This window comes from Dendrobates tinctorius, unplaced genomic scaffold (assembly GCF_039654945.1).
Source record: "Dendrobates tinctorius isolate UK_male_01 unplaced genomic scaffold, ASM3965494v1 ptg000646l, whole genome shotgun sequence".
Classification (NCBI taxonomy): Eukaryota; Metazoa; Chordata; class Amphibia; order Anura; family Dendrobatidae; genus Dendrobates; species Dendrobates tinctorius.
In genome coordinates, this window is record NW_027362297.1 from 70997 (window position 1) to 88262 (window position 17266).

Below are 17266 nucleotides of genomic sequence, written 5' to 3' on the forward strand. Positions count from 1 at the left end.
AAATGACACAAATCGGCCGATTGGTGCGAGACTGAACACCCACCGATTAGCAGATTATCACCTATCCACAAGGTGGGTGATGAGTGTTTTTTACTGGACAAGCCCTTTAAAAGATTTACGGTACTCTGATCATTTCCTTTCGCAATTTTTGGTGCCATTTCAAAAACTGTGGCCAAATCTTCAACATTTTTGTTTAAAATCTCTGAAAAGCAGAAGGCATTTTTTTTAAGAAGAAAAAGTTTCAAACTAGTAATAACCTACAGTAAATACTGAAATATTATTACATGTAGAGCCAAGAATTGCTAATGCTCCAGCAACTGAAGCTGCAAACACTTTATCAATTCTTACCAATGGCTGAAAGCAGGCACATAATTAGGAGGATCAGCACACACCAGAAGACGTCAGTATTCATCTGCCTTTCCAGCTTACTTCGCTTATAACGAGGTCCATTGTTGTTTAACAATGCTTTGGTCTCATGACCTATACAAATGAAAGAGACATTATATATACCTATTAATGCATGAAACATGACGATCTAATATGTACTATAAAAGGTACCCACACTCACCGAAGCAAACACAGCTACATTAAAATTATGTGTATAGTGGCATGTCAACTCTTTCCCCAGAAAGACATCAGGGATACGGAGTTTCTACATGTAAAATCCTTTGGTGACAGATTAGCCAGCGCTCAAGGTGTCTGACAATGATTCTCCCATCTCCCTATTGTGAACACATGCGGAGTGTGCGAGTATAAATGTGAATAGGATAGTCAAGAAAAATAGCTAACCACTGGTACATATGTATGATCACCTTTAGCTCAAATACACTATTCCATTTCACGCTTTTATTTTTAATGTTAACTGTAATCCATGCATACAAAATTAAGTATACAGAATTACAAGAAAAGTGACCGATTTAAAATACAGAAAAATGTATGATTTATTAAATCAAAAACGTATGGCTCAGGAAGGATTTAAAAAATAAAAATTATTGCAAGATTACAAATAGCTAAAAGTCATGTGGTCCCCATACAAATTAGATGGTCAGGCTCAGCAGAACCAATGTATAAGGCCACCACTGGAATTCTGTATGAAAAAGCAGCACTCTAAGATTTAATATTCATATATCAGAAATTACTAAATATAACTGATGAGCGATTCTATTTAGTGGCAACGTTGGAAGATGTCAGTACCTGCATAAACAACTATTCCAGACACAACTTCTGTATTTCTAAGAGTACATCCTCGTAACAGGAGATTTTCTTTGTAAAGACCAGATTTTTTCTCGTTTTTATGAACCCTGAAGAAAAAAAAAAAGTTTGCACAAGTTACATAAAATAGCACCCACACACATCTGCTACAGACCGCATTTTTCGGACTATAAAATGCACTTTTTTCCTCAAAAGAGGTGGAGGAAAATGGGGGGTGCGTCTTATAGTCCAGATGTACCGACTCTGGTGGGGAGGTGGGGGAGCGGCATCGGCGGAGCAGCCGATCACAGAGGCAAGAGCCAGCTGTTGTGGCTAACTCCTGTGCCCGCTGCTAAAGAGTAATTAATATTTACTGCATTCCACACACATGGGCGTGAAGGGCAATGAATATTCATTTCTATTTAGCATCATGGTATGATTTGCCTCCATTCCAGTCCTAGTATGCATGGTCCCATCAGCAAACATTTAAAAAAAGAAAAAAGCAAACCATTACACTTACCTTCCTGTTGCTTCCTCGCAGCATCTTGTTCTGATGCCAGCAGCTGCTTTATGCTTGTAAGCAGCACATGGCAGGGACATCATGTTCGGCTTTCAGGCTGAAGGGCAGCTGCTGGAATACATTGCTCTTCAGAAGTGCGCATAGTGTCAGCTGGAGCCTTCCTGCAGCTACTGGTGGTCAAGTGTGCCGCTACTAAAGGGAATGACTATTCACCACATTCCACATCTATGGGAGTGGAATGCGGTGAATATTCATTTTCCTTAAGTAGTGGCACACGTGACCGCCAGTAGCTGCAGGAAGCCGGCGGCTGACACTATGCTACCTACTGAAGAGCAATGAATACTTACTACTCTGCGCACACAGTCCCAGCATGCAGAGCACCGAGTATTCCAGCAGCTGCCCTTTGGCTTGCAAGCAGCACATGATGTCCCTGCTTACAAGCATAAAGCAGCTGCTGGCGTCATATCGCTGGTCGGGATCGCTGGTACATCGCTAAGTGTGACAGTACCTTTAGTGTGACAGGCCCTTAACATTACTGCACTGTATGCACTTAGATAAGCAGACTATCATTTTACATAATGCGGAACATTCTTCGCTTAGCCATTGTAGATGTGAAAGTCCGCTTACATAATACACCTCAAAAGAGGAGATAAAAAGTGTAGATCCTAAAACACTAGTTTTCGTAATGCTTTTGCAGCATTTAAGTAAAAAAAAAAAACAAAAAAACCCATGACATATCACTTTGATAAATACCCAAGCTATCACCGCTCTATCCCAGTCTGAAATAAAAAGATACAAAATGCTGAGGTTTCCAAATCATGGTTTAAAGAGAAACCTTTTGCTGGGATTGCCACCTTAATTGATACATTGTATAACAAGCTAAATTAGCCCCACATACCTACACATAAATGTACATGTGGCAGCATAGAAGTGCCATATTGGTCAGTGTGCCCTGTCTATGCCTGTTATGTAGGATTCGCACAGCTAATCACAACACAACTGAGAAAAAAAATTTAAAAAAAAAGTTCACAAACGAAAAAATAAAACTGCAAAGCATTACCATTAAAATGTTAATCACAGACAACACATGGAAAGCACACAGATGGCGTCCGGGTGCTGTTCATTATTTTGACGGACCCATAAACTTGATTGGGCAATTTTGACCCTTAAACTACGGTAGGATGAAACACAAACAGGTTTATGACGTTTTTGCAGACACACAGACATAAGAGCTGTGTATGAAAAACACAGATAAAACACGTATATGAAAAACAGACATCTGGAAGAGGCCTTAAAAGAGGAAAAGAGGACGATTAAGGCTAAGTGCACATGTGGATTTTCCTCCTGCGGATTTTTCCACGCAGATTTGAAGAAATCCGCAGGTCAAATGACCTGCATTTTTCCTGCTGATTTCTTCCTGTTTTTGTGCAGTTTTCTTGCGGTTTTTCTGCGGTTTTCCACTGCGGTTTTCCCCCTGCGGATTTGGACAATGGAGCAGGTGGAAAACCGCACAAAAGAAGTAACATGCTGCATTTTTTGTACCGTACAAAAACCGCACGGAAAAAACCGCAGCATCTGCACAGCGGTTTTTAAAAAAAAATTGTTTTACATTGTACTGTAAGGCTAAGTGCACACGTACCGGAACTCTCGCGGAAATTACCGCGAGAATTCCGGAATTCCAGTCCGCGGGAAAAATCGCATTTTAAATTCCTGCGATTTTCCCGCGGAAAAACTAGCATTTTGCAAGCGTATTTAGCTTGCAAAATGCCAGCGTTTTCCAAGCGATCTGTAGCATCGCTTGGAGAACTGATTGACAGGTTGGTCACACTCGTCAAGCATAGTGTTTGACGAGTGTGACCAACTTTTTACTACTGAGGCCGCCTATGCAGCATCAGTAGTAAAAGATAGAATGTAAAAAAAAAAATAAAAAATGGTGTTATTCTTACCCTCCGACGTCCCGCGCAGGCGTTCCCAGTAATCCTTTGCGAAAATGCCCGCGATGACATCCGTTCTCGCGGGATCGCGACGTCTCGCGGTAATTCGCGATGACGTCGCGCGAATGACCGCGAGACTTCGCGATCCCGCGAGAACGGACGTCATCACGGGCATTTTCGCAAAGGATTACTGGGAACGAAAGCGTGAAGAGAGGCGGGAAGACTGCGCGGGACGTCGGAGGGTGAGAATAACAATATTTTCTATTTTTAAATTCTATTTTTTACAGGGATATGGTACCCAAAGCCCGGAGGACTGTCTCCTCTCCTCCGGACCGTGGGTACCATCCGCAAATGTTCTACTTACTTTCCAAATGGTGTGCACAGCCACATGCGGGAAGTAAGCGGAACAATGCATTCCTATGGGTGCGGGATCGCCGCGATTCCGCAAATTAATGAGCATGCTGCGGTTTTTACCGCGAAGCGATTACGCCGCGGTAAAAACCGCAGCATTAGCACAGCATTGCGGAATCCCATAGGAATGCATGGGATGCTTATTTTTCGCGTTTTCGCGGCATAATCGCGTGGTTAAAACCCGCCACGGAAACGCGAAAAAACGCCACGTGTGAACTCAGCCTAAATCACTTTGCGGATCCGTAGCGTTTCTGCGCGGTAAAATCCGCTGCGGATCCGCAGGAAAAATGCATCGTGTGCACATGGCCTAAAACATTTTTGTTGTTCACAGCATTGCAGAGATATGGGCTTTTGAAGGTTAAATCTAAATTTCTCCAACAAACAAGGGAACTTTAACCCCTTAATGACTGCTGATACGCCTTTTACGGCCTCCCACTTCTCTTTCTACTCTGGTTAGAGCCTGTTTGTGCTCTCCTCTGAAGGTAGTAGTACACACCATTGTAGGAAATCTTCAGTTTCTTGGCAATTTCTCGCATGGAATAGCCTTCATTTCTAAGAACAAGAATAGACTGTAGAGTTTCACATGAAAGTTCTTTTTTTCTGGCCATTTTGAGAGTTTAATGGAACCAACAAATGTAATGATAAAGATTTTCAACTAGCTCAAAGGAAGGTCAGGATTATAGCTTCTCTAATCAGCCAAACTGTTTTCAGCTGTGCTAACATACTTGTCCAAGGGTTTTCAAGGATATTCTAACTATCCATTAGCCTTCTTACACAGTTAGCAAACACAAAGTACCATAAGAACACTGGAGTGATGGTTGTTCGAAATGAGCCTCTATACACCTATGAAGATATTGCATTACAAACCAGTCGTTGGCAGCTAAAATAGTCATTTACCACATTAACAATGTATAGAGTGTATTTCTGAATCATTTAATGTTCGCTTCATTGGAAAAAACTGTGCTCTTCTTTAAAAAATAAGGAAATTTCTAAGGGACCCTAAATTTTTGAACGGTAGTGTATATCGAAGACATTTTACCACTAACATGAAGTACAATATGTCACGAAAAAACAATCTTGGAATCAGTGGGATACATTGAAGTGTTCCAAAGCTATAACCTCAAAGTGACAGTGGTCAGAATTGCAAAAATTGGCTTGGTCATTAAATACCAAATTGCCTCTGTCACTAAGGTGTTAACAGCCATTATTCTCCAGAGAGGTTTACTTTTTCCCCTGTAGAAGTTTGCTCAATCTTAAGAAGGCAGCATCTGCAGAGTTCAGAAAAGGCTTTTTCAGCATGACCTTGCTTGATCACTGACAACTCTTCGCTAGCGTCACTTTGTCATTACAGCACTGGAAGAGGAGAAAAGAAATTGCAGCGTGTGAGCAGCGTTCGCCCAACACCTTTTTGAAGTGCCGATTTTGGTCTTGATAAAACACAGTGGACCTACACCAGCAGATGACATGGCTCCCCAAACCATCACAGATTGTGGAAACTTCACACTAGACCTCAAGCAGCTTGGATTGTGGCCTCTCCACTCTTCCTCCAAACTCTGGGATCTTGATTTCCAAATGAAATGCAAAATTTACTTTCATCTGAAAACAACACCTTGGACTACTGAGCAACAGTCCAGTTCTTTTTCTCCTTGGCCCAGGTAAACGCTTCTGGCGTTGTCTATTGGTCATGAGTGGCTTGACACAAGTAATGCGACACTTGTAGCCCATGTCCTGGATACATCTGTGTGTGGTGGCTCTTGAAGCAATGACTCCAGCAGCAGTCCACTCCTTGTGAATCTCCCCAAAATTTTTGAATGGCCTTTTCTTAATCCTTTCAAGGCTACGGTTATCCTGGTTGCTTGTGTACCTTTTTCTACCACACTTTTTCCTTCCACTCAACTTTCTATTAATACACTTGGATACAGCACTTTGAACAGCCAGCTTCTTTATCAATGACCTTTTGTGGCTTACCCTCCTTGTTGAGTGTGTCAATGGCTGCCTTCTGGACATCAGTCAAGTCAGCAGTCTTCCCCATGATTGTGGAGCCTACTGAAACAGACTAAAGGACACTTAGGAAGCCTTTGGAGGTGTTTTTTGTTAATTATTCTAATTTCATGAGGTAACAACTTTTGGGTTTTCATTGGCTGTAAGCCATAATCAACATTAACAGAAATAAACACTTGAAATAGATCACTCTGTTTGTAGTGACTCTATATAATATACGAGCTTCACTTTTTGTATTGAAGAACTGAAATAAATTCACTTTTTGATGATATTCTAATTTTGTGAGAAGGACCTGTATATACGACAGTCATTTAGGACAGATCCATCTTGCAGCAGCTCTGCTCCTCTCTCCGTGAGGCACTTGATCTGCTCAGTTTCTGCATTAAAACAAATTCACTTTCCTCTCCTGCTCTTTAACCAGCACCTTCGATCCCATACTACAGAGAATTCTCATCCTTCCTAGACGACTACTAAATCACCCATATAAATATATCCAATATTAAAACACTGATAAAATTAGGGGTACTATACAATCATTGGCCCAAAATTTCTCTCACTTTCATCCTTTTGCCCAATTATAAATATAAAATAATATTTATACATTTTCACTAATCTCAAATGACTTTTCATTCACCGTTCAGTCCTAAAGTGTAGGCATTTAACAGTGATCTCAGTGCTAAAAACTTGGCCACTTATTTGATAGAGAAAATTGACACTATCTAACAGTATCCTCTTGCTTTCCGCACTTAATACTGTTCAATTTCAACCTTTGACCGGGTGATAGAAGTTGTCATTTCAAGGACCCCGTCTTCTCGCCCTACTACCTGTGTAAGTGACCCTTTTCCTTCACACGTGACGGTGCCTCTTCCTGGCTGTCTTTTTGTCTAACTACAATAAGCTTGCTCTTTCTTGTAGTATTTTCCCTCTGCTTTTACACATGCTGCTAGAACTGAAATTCTTAATCTAGTCTTGCCTGATCAGCTATCTGCTGAATCTCCTTTTCACCTTTACAATCTATTTTCCACACATTACAGAATCTGTCATTACTAAAGTCTCAAATAATCTCCTAACAGATACATCAAATGGCAACTAATCTGAGATTTTTCTCTTTGCAGCATTTCTTTCACATGGAAGCCCACCAACTCACTATGCTCAGCTCTACTGGTCTTAAAGGGTTTGTACAAAGGTTGTAATTCCCTTTCCAAATAATAGAAGATGGCACATGGATCGCTGGGAGTGCAACCATTATGTCTCCCACAGATTCAGAGTATATTGCTTTGCCATTTCCATCGACCTTTTCTCAGGACTGGTGGGGTTCCCAACAGCAAGAGCTCCAGCAATCGACACATTATTGCCTATCCTATTTACTGGGGCTAACGTACACTGTTTTCAGTTATAACAACAGTGAGTATTTTGACCATATCATTTTTATGCAGATTTTTCAACTCCAAGCTGAATGAACATGAATTCTTATTAGATGACGCATATTAAGTGATACGTATTTATGTAATAAGGGAGGGGGTGGCCTACGGATATCAACACCCTTTATCAAGCATTATTAGGCCGCTTATATTCGTTATACAAAACTGGCCAAAAAAAAAAAAATAAAAAGATTTTATCAGACTCTGAAAAAAAAAAAAAAAAAAGAAAAGACGAAAATTGTCAAAAGTCTAACAGAGGGATGCAGCGCTCTTGAATCTGCTAAGATATTGGTCCGTGATTATAAGAACATAAAAAGTTTTGTTGAACAGGATCGCAAACAGCATGCAGAGAAGAAAAGACACGCAATAACTACCAAAGATATAAAAAAAAAAAAACAAATAAATGTGAAGCGACCATTATTCTCCAGTACTGTCATATTCCAGAACTACAGCCTCCCTGGAAAGCCCAGACGTACAAGGTGTTCAGTACTCAGTCATCGCCAAGGTATGGAAGGCTGAAACCTGATCACCACTGAGCAAGACAAGTTTAAAATGTCAAGACTGGGCCAAGAAATACCTGAAGACAGATTTTTCAAAGGTTTTATGGATTTTATGAGATGAGCGTAACTTAACAGACCAGATGGATGGGCCCCATGGCTGGATCAGTAATGGACACATACCTCCACTTTGATGAAAAAGCCAGCAAGGAGCAAGGTGAGGTATTGCTAGCGGCTGGTATTATTAAAGGGAACCTGTCACCACTTTTTGGGGCTACAGGTAAAAATATCAAATTAGCGTCACCTATGCATTACACAAGTACTTTTGATACCCCTTGACTCCCCACGTATGTTCCATAAACACCGTTTTTATTCATCTCGTGCTGTATGTAAATATGCTCGGTCCGGTCCGATGGCCGTTGCTTATTGTCCGCCTCTCCCCACCTCCTAGCTTGCTCTACGCATTCCTTTCAGGGAGTTTCTGCACTCGCGTAGTTTTGGCGCATGCGCATTCAAATGGCCTCTCGCTCGTGCACAGTATGCTTTGCCCAACTGTGGGCAAAGCAGAAAAGCAGTATTGTGCATGCGCCGTCACACGCGAATGGTTTCTATGGCTCGGAAGTATACTTCCGCATGAAAACGGTTTTTAAAAATCACAGTTATTCCACAAAATATTGATTTCTGAACTCTTCCCGAGTTAAAACATTAGTATTGTTGCTTCTAAATGATTATGAACTTGTTTTCTTTGCATTATTTGAGGTCTGAAAGCACTTTTTTTTTTTGTTTTTTTATTTTGACCATTTTTCTTTGTCAGGAAAAAGTTTTTTGCTTGGAAATTCGGAGACGTGTCAGAAGATTATAGACTAAAAGAACAATTTACATTTTACGCAAAAATATACATATAAAGAGAAAAATCAGACAAACTGAACATTTGAAAGTGGTCTCATATATACAGCTCTGGCAAAAATTAATTATATACATACACGCGCACACACACACAGTGTAGGACTGTGGTGCCAAGGGCCCACCAGTGACACTGACTTTGGGGGCCCACTTGAATACAAATATCACACTACCCTTGTCCATAAATTTACCTATATCTCTATATGATATATAGATGTTGCCTTTTTCTATACAGAATCAATTGAATTATGCCAAGTACTTCTCATATAGTGGGGTTGGGGGTCCAGATCTGCACAGGGGCCCACCGGGGGATTCCCCTGTTACCCCCTATGGGCCAGTCTGAGCCTGCGCACACACACACACAAAGGAAATAAAGGGAAAAATACTAAATCAACCAGGATCACTTCTATAGTTCATTTCCTTTGGTTGTTTCGCATCAAGTGAAATGAACGAGAAAGCTTCCCTCAAAGAGCTTCTGTTGCCAACTACCTCCCTGATTCGGCTTAGTAACTTTTTGCAACTCCAATAAACCCTAAAACTATCCAAATTACCTCCATGTTGTTCCAAAAATGTCTGACTGCCCCTGAATATGTAACCATTACTATTGATGTCAAAGTTTCACAATCCTCTTTTGTGACCATTACATTATATATACCCTTTTATTACAGATCTTGTAGTCTATGCTATTGGCAACATGGCTGGTTTCACAATTAATAAAATAAAATTATGTTAAAGCGGTCATCTATTTTCAGAGTTTTTTGAACATAACAGCAAAAATTGCATTTATTCCCAAAACATTTCTGAAACCCTTTGGTAAGTGACCATGTTGCACTATTTGTAAAAACAAGGGAAGAGTAAATTCCCTAATGATTTGCCACTTCTAGCAACACACCTATATCCCTTACCAATTCATGAAGAAGCTCATCCTGGTGTAATATAGGATATTTCATAATGATGTTTTCAATCTTATTAAACTGGATACTGTACGCAGTACTGAATGTGACTGTTTAATCATTGTTTTTGTGGTTTAGTTTTTTTTTTAAATTTGCTTTATTTTTCTCTTTTTTCGATTTGACAGCACACATTTCTTTTCTCTCCATACCTAAAGTTTTGAGATATGCTGTATTAATAATGAGATAAATCTCATCATCACAACACAATTTCTTGACACTAACAAACTCACCATAAGGTATGGAGGCAATAGTATAGAATGGGTGGCAGCTCTCAGCGGGTAAAGTATAATCGCTGAATTTTCAAAAAGGTCCTCCTCGGAGATTTTACGACACTGTGGGGTGCTATACCCTTATTTAACAGTGCTGAGAAATAAGTGGTGCTGAGGAATAATGCCCCTTAACTGTCGCTGTGAAAAAGCGTATCTGTGGGTCGTTAAGGGGCTAAATAATAAACCTCTACAGTCTCCTTCTTGGACAAGATCAGATCATTTGTCTTAACCAGTGATTAGCAGACCCGTGGAAATTCGGGTTCTGGTACCAGACCTGAACTTTATTCCAAAGTTTGGTTCGGTTACCAGAGCTGTACCAAAACTTGAAATGGAGCCAGAGCCCAATTGAAAACAGTGTAAACCCGAACTTTTGAGCTGGCAAAAGCCCTCTCTCTGCAATGGACTTCACCCGGAACTCCAAACATTGCAACGGGCTTCTGGGAGAAGTCAGTGTTCGACGTTTAGCACCGGACATCAACTGTCCAGTACGAAACCCAAACTTTTAAGCTCTGGTTCGCTCAGCTCTAGTCTTTACAGATGTCAGTAGGATCCGAGAATGCTCTTTGAGAAACGTAAATGTGAAGCCGGCCTAAGAGCTGCGGACTTCCTCCGTGAAGCTCTGCACACTGCCGCACCTCATCCGGTCAGCTCCACCTATGTCCGCATACTTCTGCATGCGGCCTGCGTACCCTAACTTTAACATTGAGTACGCGGTCATGTGGATGCCTCCGCATGCGACCGCATCAAATTCCACCATGTTGCTTTCGACGCAGGTCGCCGCATCGTCAAAACGACGCATGCGGAGGCATCTGCATGACCTCCATACCCAATGTTAAAGATAGGGTATGCGGATGTAGACGGAGCTGACCGGAAGAGGAAGTCCGCAGCCCCGAGTAACGCAAATGTGAAGCTGCCGGTCTTATAGGTACGGTTGTCATCAGGATAAACTTGCTTCTCATACACCACAGCATCCATGATCACAACACAACCCCCTTTATCGAACTTTCCAATAATTAGATTGGAATTCTTAGCCAAATCCTCGAGAGCAGATTTTTCAAATTTATTAAAGTTGTCACGTCGTATTCCAGATGCGGCAGGATCAAGAGGTAGTCCCCTCAAGGTTTGCTCAACTAAGGACTGGAATGAACCTGCTGCCAAGTAGTCCTCCAATATGAATCTCCAGCTGATGGAACAGAGATTTAATAAAAAACTACACTAAGCAGACCAGTAAGTGACACATCGCTGGATTCGGGGTCTCTAGCCTCTACTGTATGGTTTTCTCAGATTACATACCGAAAACCCAGTCTCATATATACAGTCATGGCCAAAAGTTTAGAGAATGACACAAATATTATATTTCACATGATCTGCTGCCCTCTGGTTTTTATGTGTGTTTGTCAGATGTTTTTATCACATACAGAAATATAATTGCAATCATATTATGAGTAACAAAAGGTTATATTGGCAATTAGAATGAGTTAATGCAGCAAGTCAATATTTGCAGTGTTGACCCTTCTTCAGGACCTCAGCAATTCTCCCTGGCATGCTCTCAATCAACTTCTGGATCAAATCCTGACTGATAGCAGTCCATTCTTACAAAATCAATGCTTTTATTTTGTCTGAATTTGAAGGTTTTTGTTTGTCCACCCGTCTCTTGATGATTGACCACAAGTTCTCAATGGGATTAAGATCTGGGGAGTTTCCAGGCCATGGTCCCAAAATCTCTATGTTTTGTTCCCTGAGCCATTTAGTTATCACCTTTGCTTTATGACAAGGTGCTCCATCATGTTGAAAAAGGCTATATATTCCCACAACAGGGGCCTTAGTAAGCATGGCGCTTCCCACCAAATATGTAAACCAAACAGACTAAGGAAGCGTATTGCCATAAAATTCGCATAGCTTTATTAAAGTACAAACAAGACACACATACATGATAAAAAGAGATGTGTATACCAATGGGTGTCACAGATAAATGACATCAAAAAGTGAAGTGGGGGGCTAAAAAACTGTACTGTATCACCAAAGAAGGCTACAAAATGACCATCATGTGGGCGCTAAATCATAATTTACTATAGTCATGCGCCCAACTGTATCACTTGCCAAAATATCAATGTACATAGGAAATCCTAAGTATAATCATCATCCTGCCAATAGATCAAGAGGCATAGATACAAACATGTTTACCCCCATTAAATTAGAATGGTGGCTGTCCCTCAAAGAGAAAAATATACATGACCTGTGACACCGCAATCCCCCGACGCGCGTTTCGCCTTAGCTTCCTCCCAGGACGAAGCTAAGGCGAAACGCGCGTCGGGGGATTGCGGTGTCACAGGTCATGTATATTTTTCTCTTTGAGGGACAGCCACCATTCTAATTTAATGGGGGTAAACATGTTTGTATCTATGCCTCTTGATCTATTGGCAGGATGATGATTATACTTAGGATTTCCTATGTACATTGATATTTTGGCAAGTGATACAGTTGGGCGCATGACTATAGTAAATTATGATTTAGCGCCCACATGATGGTCATTTTGTAGCCTTCTTTGGTGATACAGTACAGTTTTTTAGCCCCCCACTTCACTTTTTGATGTCATTTATCTGTGACACCCATTGGTATACACATCTCTTTTTATCATGTATGTGTGTCTTGTTTGTACTTTAATAAAGCTATGCGAATTTTATGGCAATACACTTCCTTAGTCTGTTTGGTTTACATGTTGAAAAAGGCATTGTTGATCGCCAAACTGCTCTTGGACGGTTGGGAGAAGTTGCTCTTGGAGGACATTCTGGTACCATTCTTTATTCATGGCTGTGTTTTTAGCCAAGACTGAGAGAGACCCCATTCCCTTGGCTGAGAAGCCACCCCACACATGAATGGTTTCAGGATGCTTGACAGTTGGCATGAGACAAGACTGGTGGTAGCGCTCACCTGGTCTTCTCCGAATAAGCCGTTTTCCAGATGTCCCAAACAATCGAAAAGGGGATTCATCAGAGAAAATGACTTTACCCCAGACCTCAGCAGTCCACTCCCTGTACCTCTTGCAGAATATCAGTCTGTCCATGATGTTTTTTCTGGAGAGAAGTGGCTTCTTTGCTGCCCTCCTTGAGACCAGGCCTTGCTCCAAGAGTCTCCGCCTCACAGTGCGTGCAGATGCACTCACACCTGCCTGCTGCCATTCCTGAGCAAGCTCTGCACTGCTGGTAGCCTGATCCCGCAGCTGAAACACTTTAAAGAGACGGTCCTGGCGCTTGCTGGTCTTTCTTGGGCGCCCTGGAGCCTTTTTGGCAACAAGTGAATCTCTCTCCTTGAAGTTCTTGATGATGCGATAGATTGTTGACTGAGGTGCAATCTTTCTAGCTGCGCTACTCTTCCCTGTTAGGTCATTTTTGTGCAGTGCAGTGATGACTGCACGTGTTTCTTTAGAGATAACCATGGTTAACAGAAGAGAAACAATGATGCCAAGCACCAGCCTCCTTTTAAAGTGTCCAGTGGTGTCATTCTTACTTAATCATGACAGATTGATCTCCAGCCCTGTCCTCATCAACACCCACACCTGTGTTAATGGAGCAATCACTGAAACGATGTTAGCTGGTCCTTTTAATGCAGGGCTGCAATGATGTTGAAATGTGTTTTGGGGGATAAAGTTCATTTTCTAGGCAAATATTGACTTTGCAAGTAATTGCTGTTAAGCTGATCACTCTTTATAACATTCTGGAGTATATGCAAATTGCCATTAGAAAAAATGAAGCAGTAGACTTTGTAAAAATTAATATTTGTGTCATTCTCTAAACTTTTGGCCATGACTGTTATATATATATATATATATATATATATATATATATATATATATATATATATATATATATATATATACTCTAGCTATAACTATGGTTAGTTATAACAAATTATAATGATTATAATGCACATAAAAACCGAGCATCTAATCCTATCCTGTGTGATACTGACTGCTGAGCCGTGTATCTAATACTATTCTGTGTGATACTGACTGCTGAGCTGCGTGTCTAATCCTATCCTGTGTGATACTGTCTGCTGAGCCGTGTATCTATTCCTATCCTGTGTGATACTGACTGCTGAGCTGTGTATCTATTCCTATCCTGTGTGATACACAGCTGAGCAGACTGTATCTAATCCTATCTTGTGTGATACAGTCTGCTGAACTGTGTATCTAATCCTATCCTGTGTGATACTGTCTGCTGAGCTATGTATCTAATCCTATCCTGTGTGATACTGACTGCTGGGCTGTGTATCTAATCCTATCCTGTGTGATACTGCCTGCTGAGCCAGGTGTCTAATCCTCTCCTGTGTGATACTGACTGCTGAGCTGTGTATCTAATCCTATCCTTTGTGATACTGACTGCTGAGCCGTGCATCTAATCCTATCCTGTGTGATACTGGGCTCCCCTCTGCAGTCTGTGTCAGAGGGTGGTCTGTGTTGGCACGGTAATAAATGGTGTTATTTCCAGCTTTACAGAAGGACGATAACACCATAGAAATGATAAGAATAATAGGCCTCAGTTACCACAACTGTCTACAAAGAAAAAACTGTTGCTGATAGCAACCAATCACAGCTCATTTTTCACCTTTAAAAGCAGCTCTGGGACAGCGTGGCGAGTTTTGAGTGGCGACTTTTGTGTTTCGACTTATGTGGCGAGGTTGGTGTATGTGTGGTGAAATGTGTGCTGAGGGTGGTATATGTGTTGAAGCACGTGGTAGTGTGTGGCGCATTTTGTGTGTGTGTTCATATCCCCATGTGTGGTGAGTATCCCATGTCAGGGCCCCACCTTAGCAACTGTACGGTATATACTCTTTGGCGCCATCACTCTCATTCTTTAAGTCCCCCTTGTTAACATCTGGCAGCTGTCAATTTGCCTCCAACACTTTTCCTTTCACTTTTTCCCCCATTATGTAGATAGGGGCAAAATTGTTTGGTGAATTGGAACGCGCTGGGTTAAAATTTCGCCTCACAACATAGCATATGACGCTCTCGGAGTCCAGATGTGTGACTGTGCCAAATTTTGTGGCTGTAGCTGCGACGGTGCGGATTCCAATCCTGGACATACATACATACCACATTGAACATTATATATATATATATATATATATATATATATATATATATATATACACACACACACATATATATATATATATCTCAATGTGGGTGTGTATGTATGTATGTACTGTATGTATGTGTGTATGCCCGTGATTGGCATCCGCACCGTCGCAGCTACAGCCACAAAATTTGGCACAGTCACATGTCTGGACCCAGAGCGTGTCCTAGGCTGTGTTGTTAGGCGAAATTTTAACCCCGCGCGTTCCAATTCACCAAACAATTTTGCCCCTATCTACATAATGGGGAAAAAGTGTGTGTATCAAGCCCCGCCCCTCATTATGATGTCATAATGGTTGCCATGGCGACGCTGATGTCATCATAGGCTGCAAGCCCCGCCTCTCATTATGATGTCATAATGGTTGACTATGGGATGGAGGATGTGTGATGGGTATATGGGCACTGGACTATGGGATGGAGGATATGTATGACGGGTATATGGGCACGGGACTATGGGATGGCGGATATGTATGATGGGTATATGGGCATGGGACTATGGGATGGAGGATGTGTGATGGGTATATGGGCACTGGACTATGGGATGGAGGATATGTATGACGGGTATATGGGCACGGGACTATGGGATGGCGGATATGTATGATGGGTATATGGGCACGGGACGATGGGATGGAGGATATGTATGATGGGTATATGGGCATAGGACTATGAGATGAAGGATGTGTGATGGGAATATGGGCACTCGACTATGGGATGGAGAATATGTATGATGGGTATATGGGCATGGGACTATGGGATGGAGGATGTGTGATGGGTATATGGGCATGGGACTATGGGATGGAGGATGTGTGATGGGTATATGGGCACTCGACTATGGGATGGAGGATATGTATGATGGGTATATGGGCACGGGCCTATGGGATGGAGGATAATTATAACTTGCTATAACTAACCACAGTTAGTTACTATGCCCGGGCAGCGCCGGGCTCTTCAGCTAATATATATACACATACATATACATATACATACACACACGCACACACACAGGGGTTGGACAAAATAATGGAAACACCTAACGTTTTGGCATCATAATCTTCGAACATGTTATAAACATGCAAACCGTGACATATGGCAATGTTTTGTAGTTGATTTGTGTTATGTGATATGTATATGTAAATCAACTGTTTGTTTTGCAGAATTGTAAGAACATTGATGAGAACCTGATACCAATGGCAGAACTCTCTGATTTTCAAAGAGGCCAAATTGTTGGTGCTCGTATGGCAGGCGCTAGCGTAACATAAGTGCCCAAATGCTTGGCGTGTCAAGAGGTACTGTTTCCAAAAGTAATGACTGCATTTGAAAGAGAAGGAAAAACGTCCGCAGCAAAGCACAGGTCCGGACGAAAGTCGAAGTTGACTGAGAGAGACCGTCGGACTCTAAAGTGAATTGTGAGAGGATCGCAAGACCACGGCTCCGAAAATCGCTGCTGAGCTCAATGAACACCTACAGAACCCAGTATCCACGAAAACTGTTCGTCGGGAGATGCACAAATCTGGATTCCACGGAAGAGCTGCAATTAGAAAACCGCTGCTCTCAATGACAAATGTTTCCAAGCGTTTAGAGTGGTGTAGAAACTGTCATGATCTCAGTGCGGGTTTGACTCGCACACGTGGGGTTAATGTCTGGAACCAGTGCTGATGACTGGCATTTCTGGGGTTAAAGGTTGTGATCCCGATGCAGGCTTACCTGCACACCTGGGACTATGATTGTGGCCTCTCCCTGGTTCTGGGAGAGGCTTTTTATAGCCTCAGGACGCTCTTGCCCTTGGCATAGTGTGGTGACCCCTGAGTGTGTTTTTGCTGTGTTCTGGTTGCTTGATAATCTGTGTATGACTCGGTCTGTTCTCTGGATATTGCTTTGGATTCTGCTTGGTACCTTCTATGTCTGTTTGGTTTTGACTGCTGTTTGGCCCTAACTATCCGCTCTGTCTCATCCTTGGTACGTTATGGCTATCTCTGTGTATGAACCCAGTTTTGCCTGACTGAGTAATTCTGTCTAGCGTCTTTCCATCTCA

The 17266-nt window shown here is 41.8% G+C and overlaps 1 protein-coding gene across 1 annotated transcript in view; it reads right to left on the reverse strand.

The window, feature by feature from the left end:
* Positions 1-17266, reverse strand: part of ATP10A (ATPase phospholipid transporting 10A (putative)) — an 88346-nt gene that overhangs the window by 59984 nt on the left and 11096 nt on the right. Inside the window, exons 2-3 of the mRNA XM_073565306.1 lie at positions 1195-1301; positions 349-480 (exon numbers count right to left, since the gene is read on the reverse strand). Coding sequence (XP_073421407.1) covers positions 349-480; positions 1195-1301 — 239 coding nt within the window. The remainder of the gene's footprint in view (positions 1-348; positions 481-1194; positions 1302-17266) is intronic.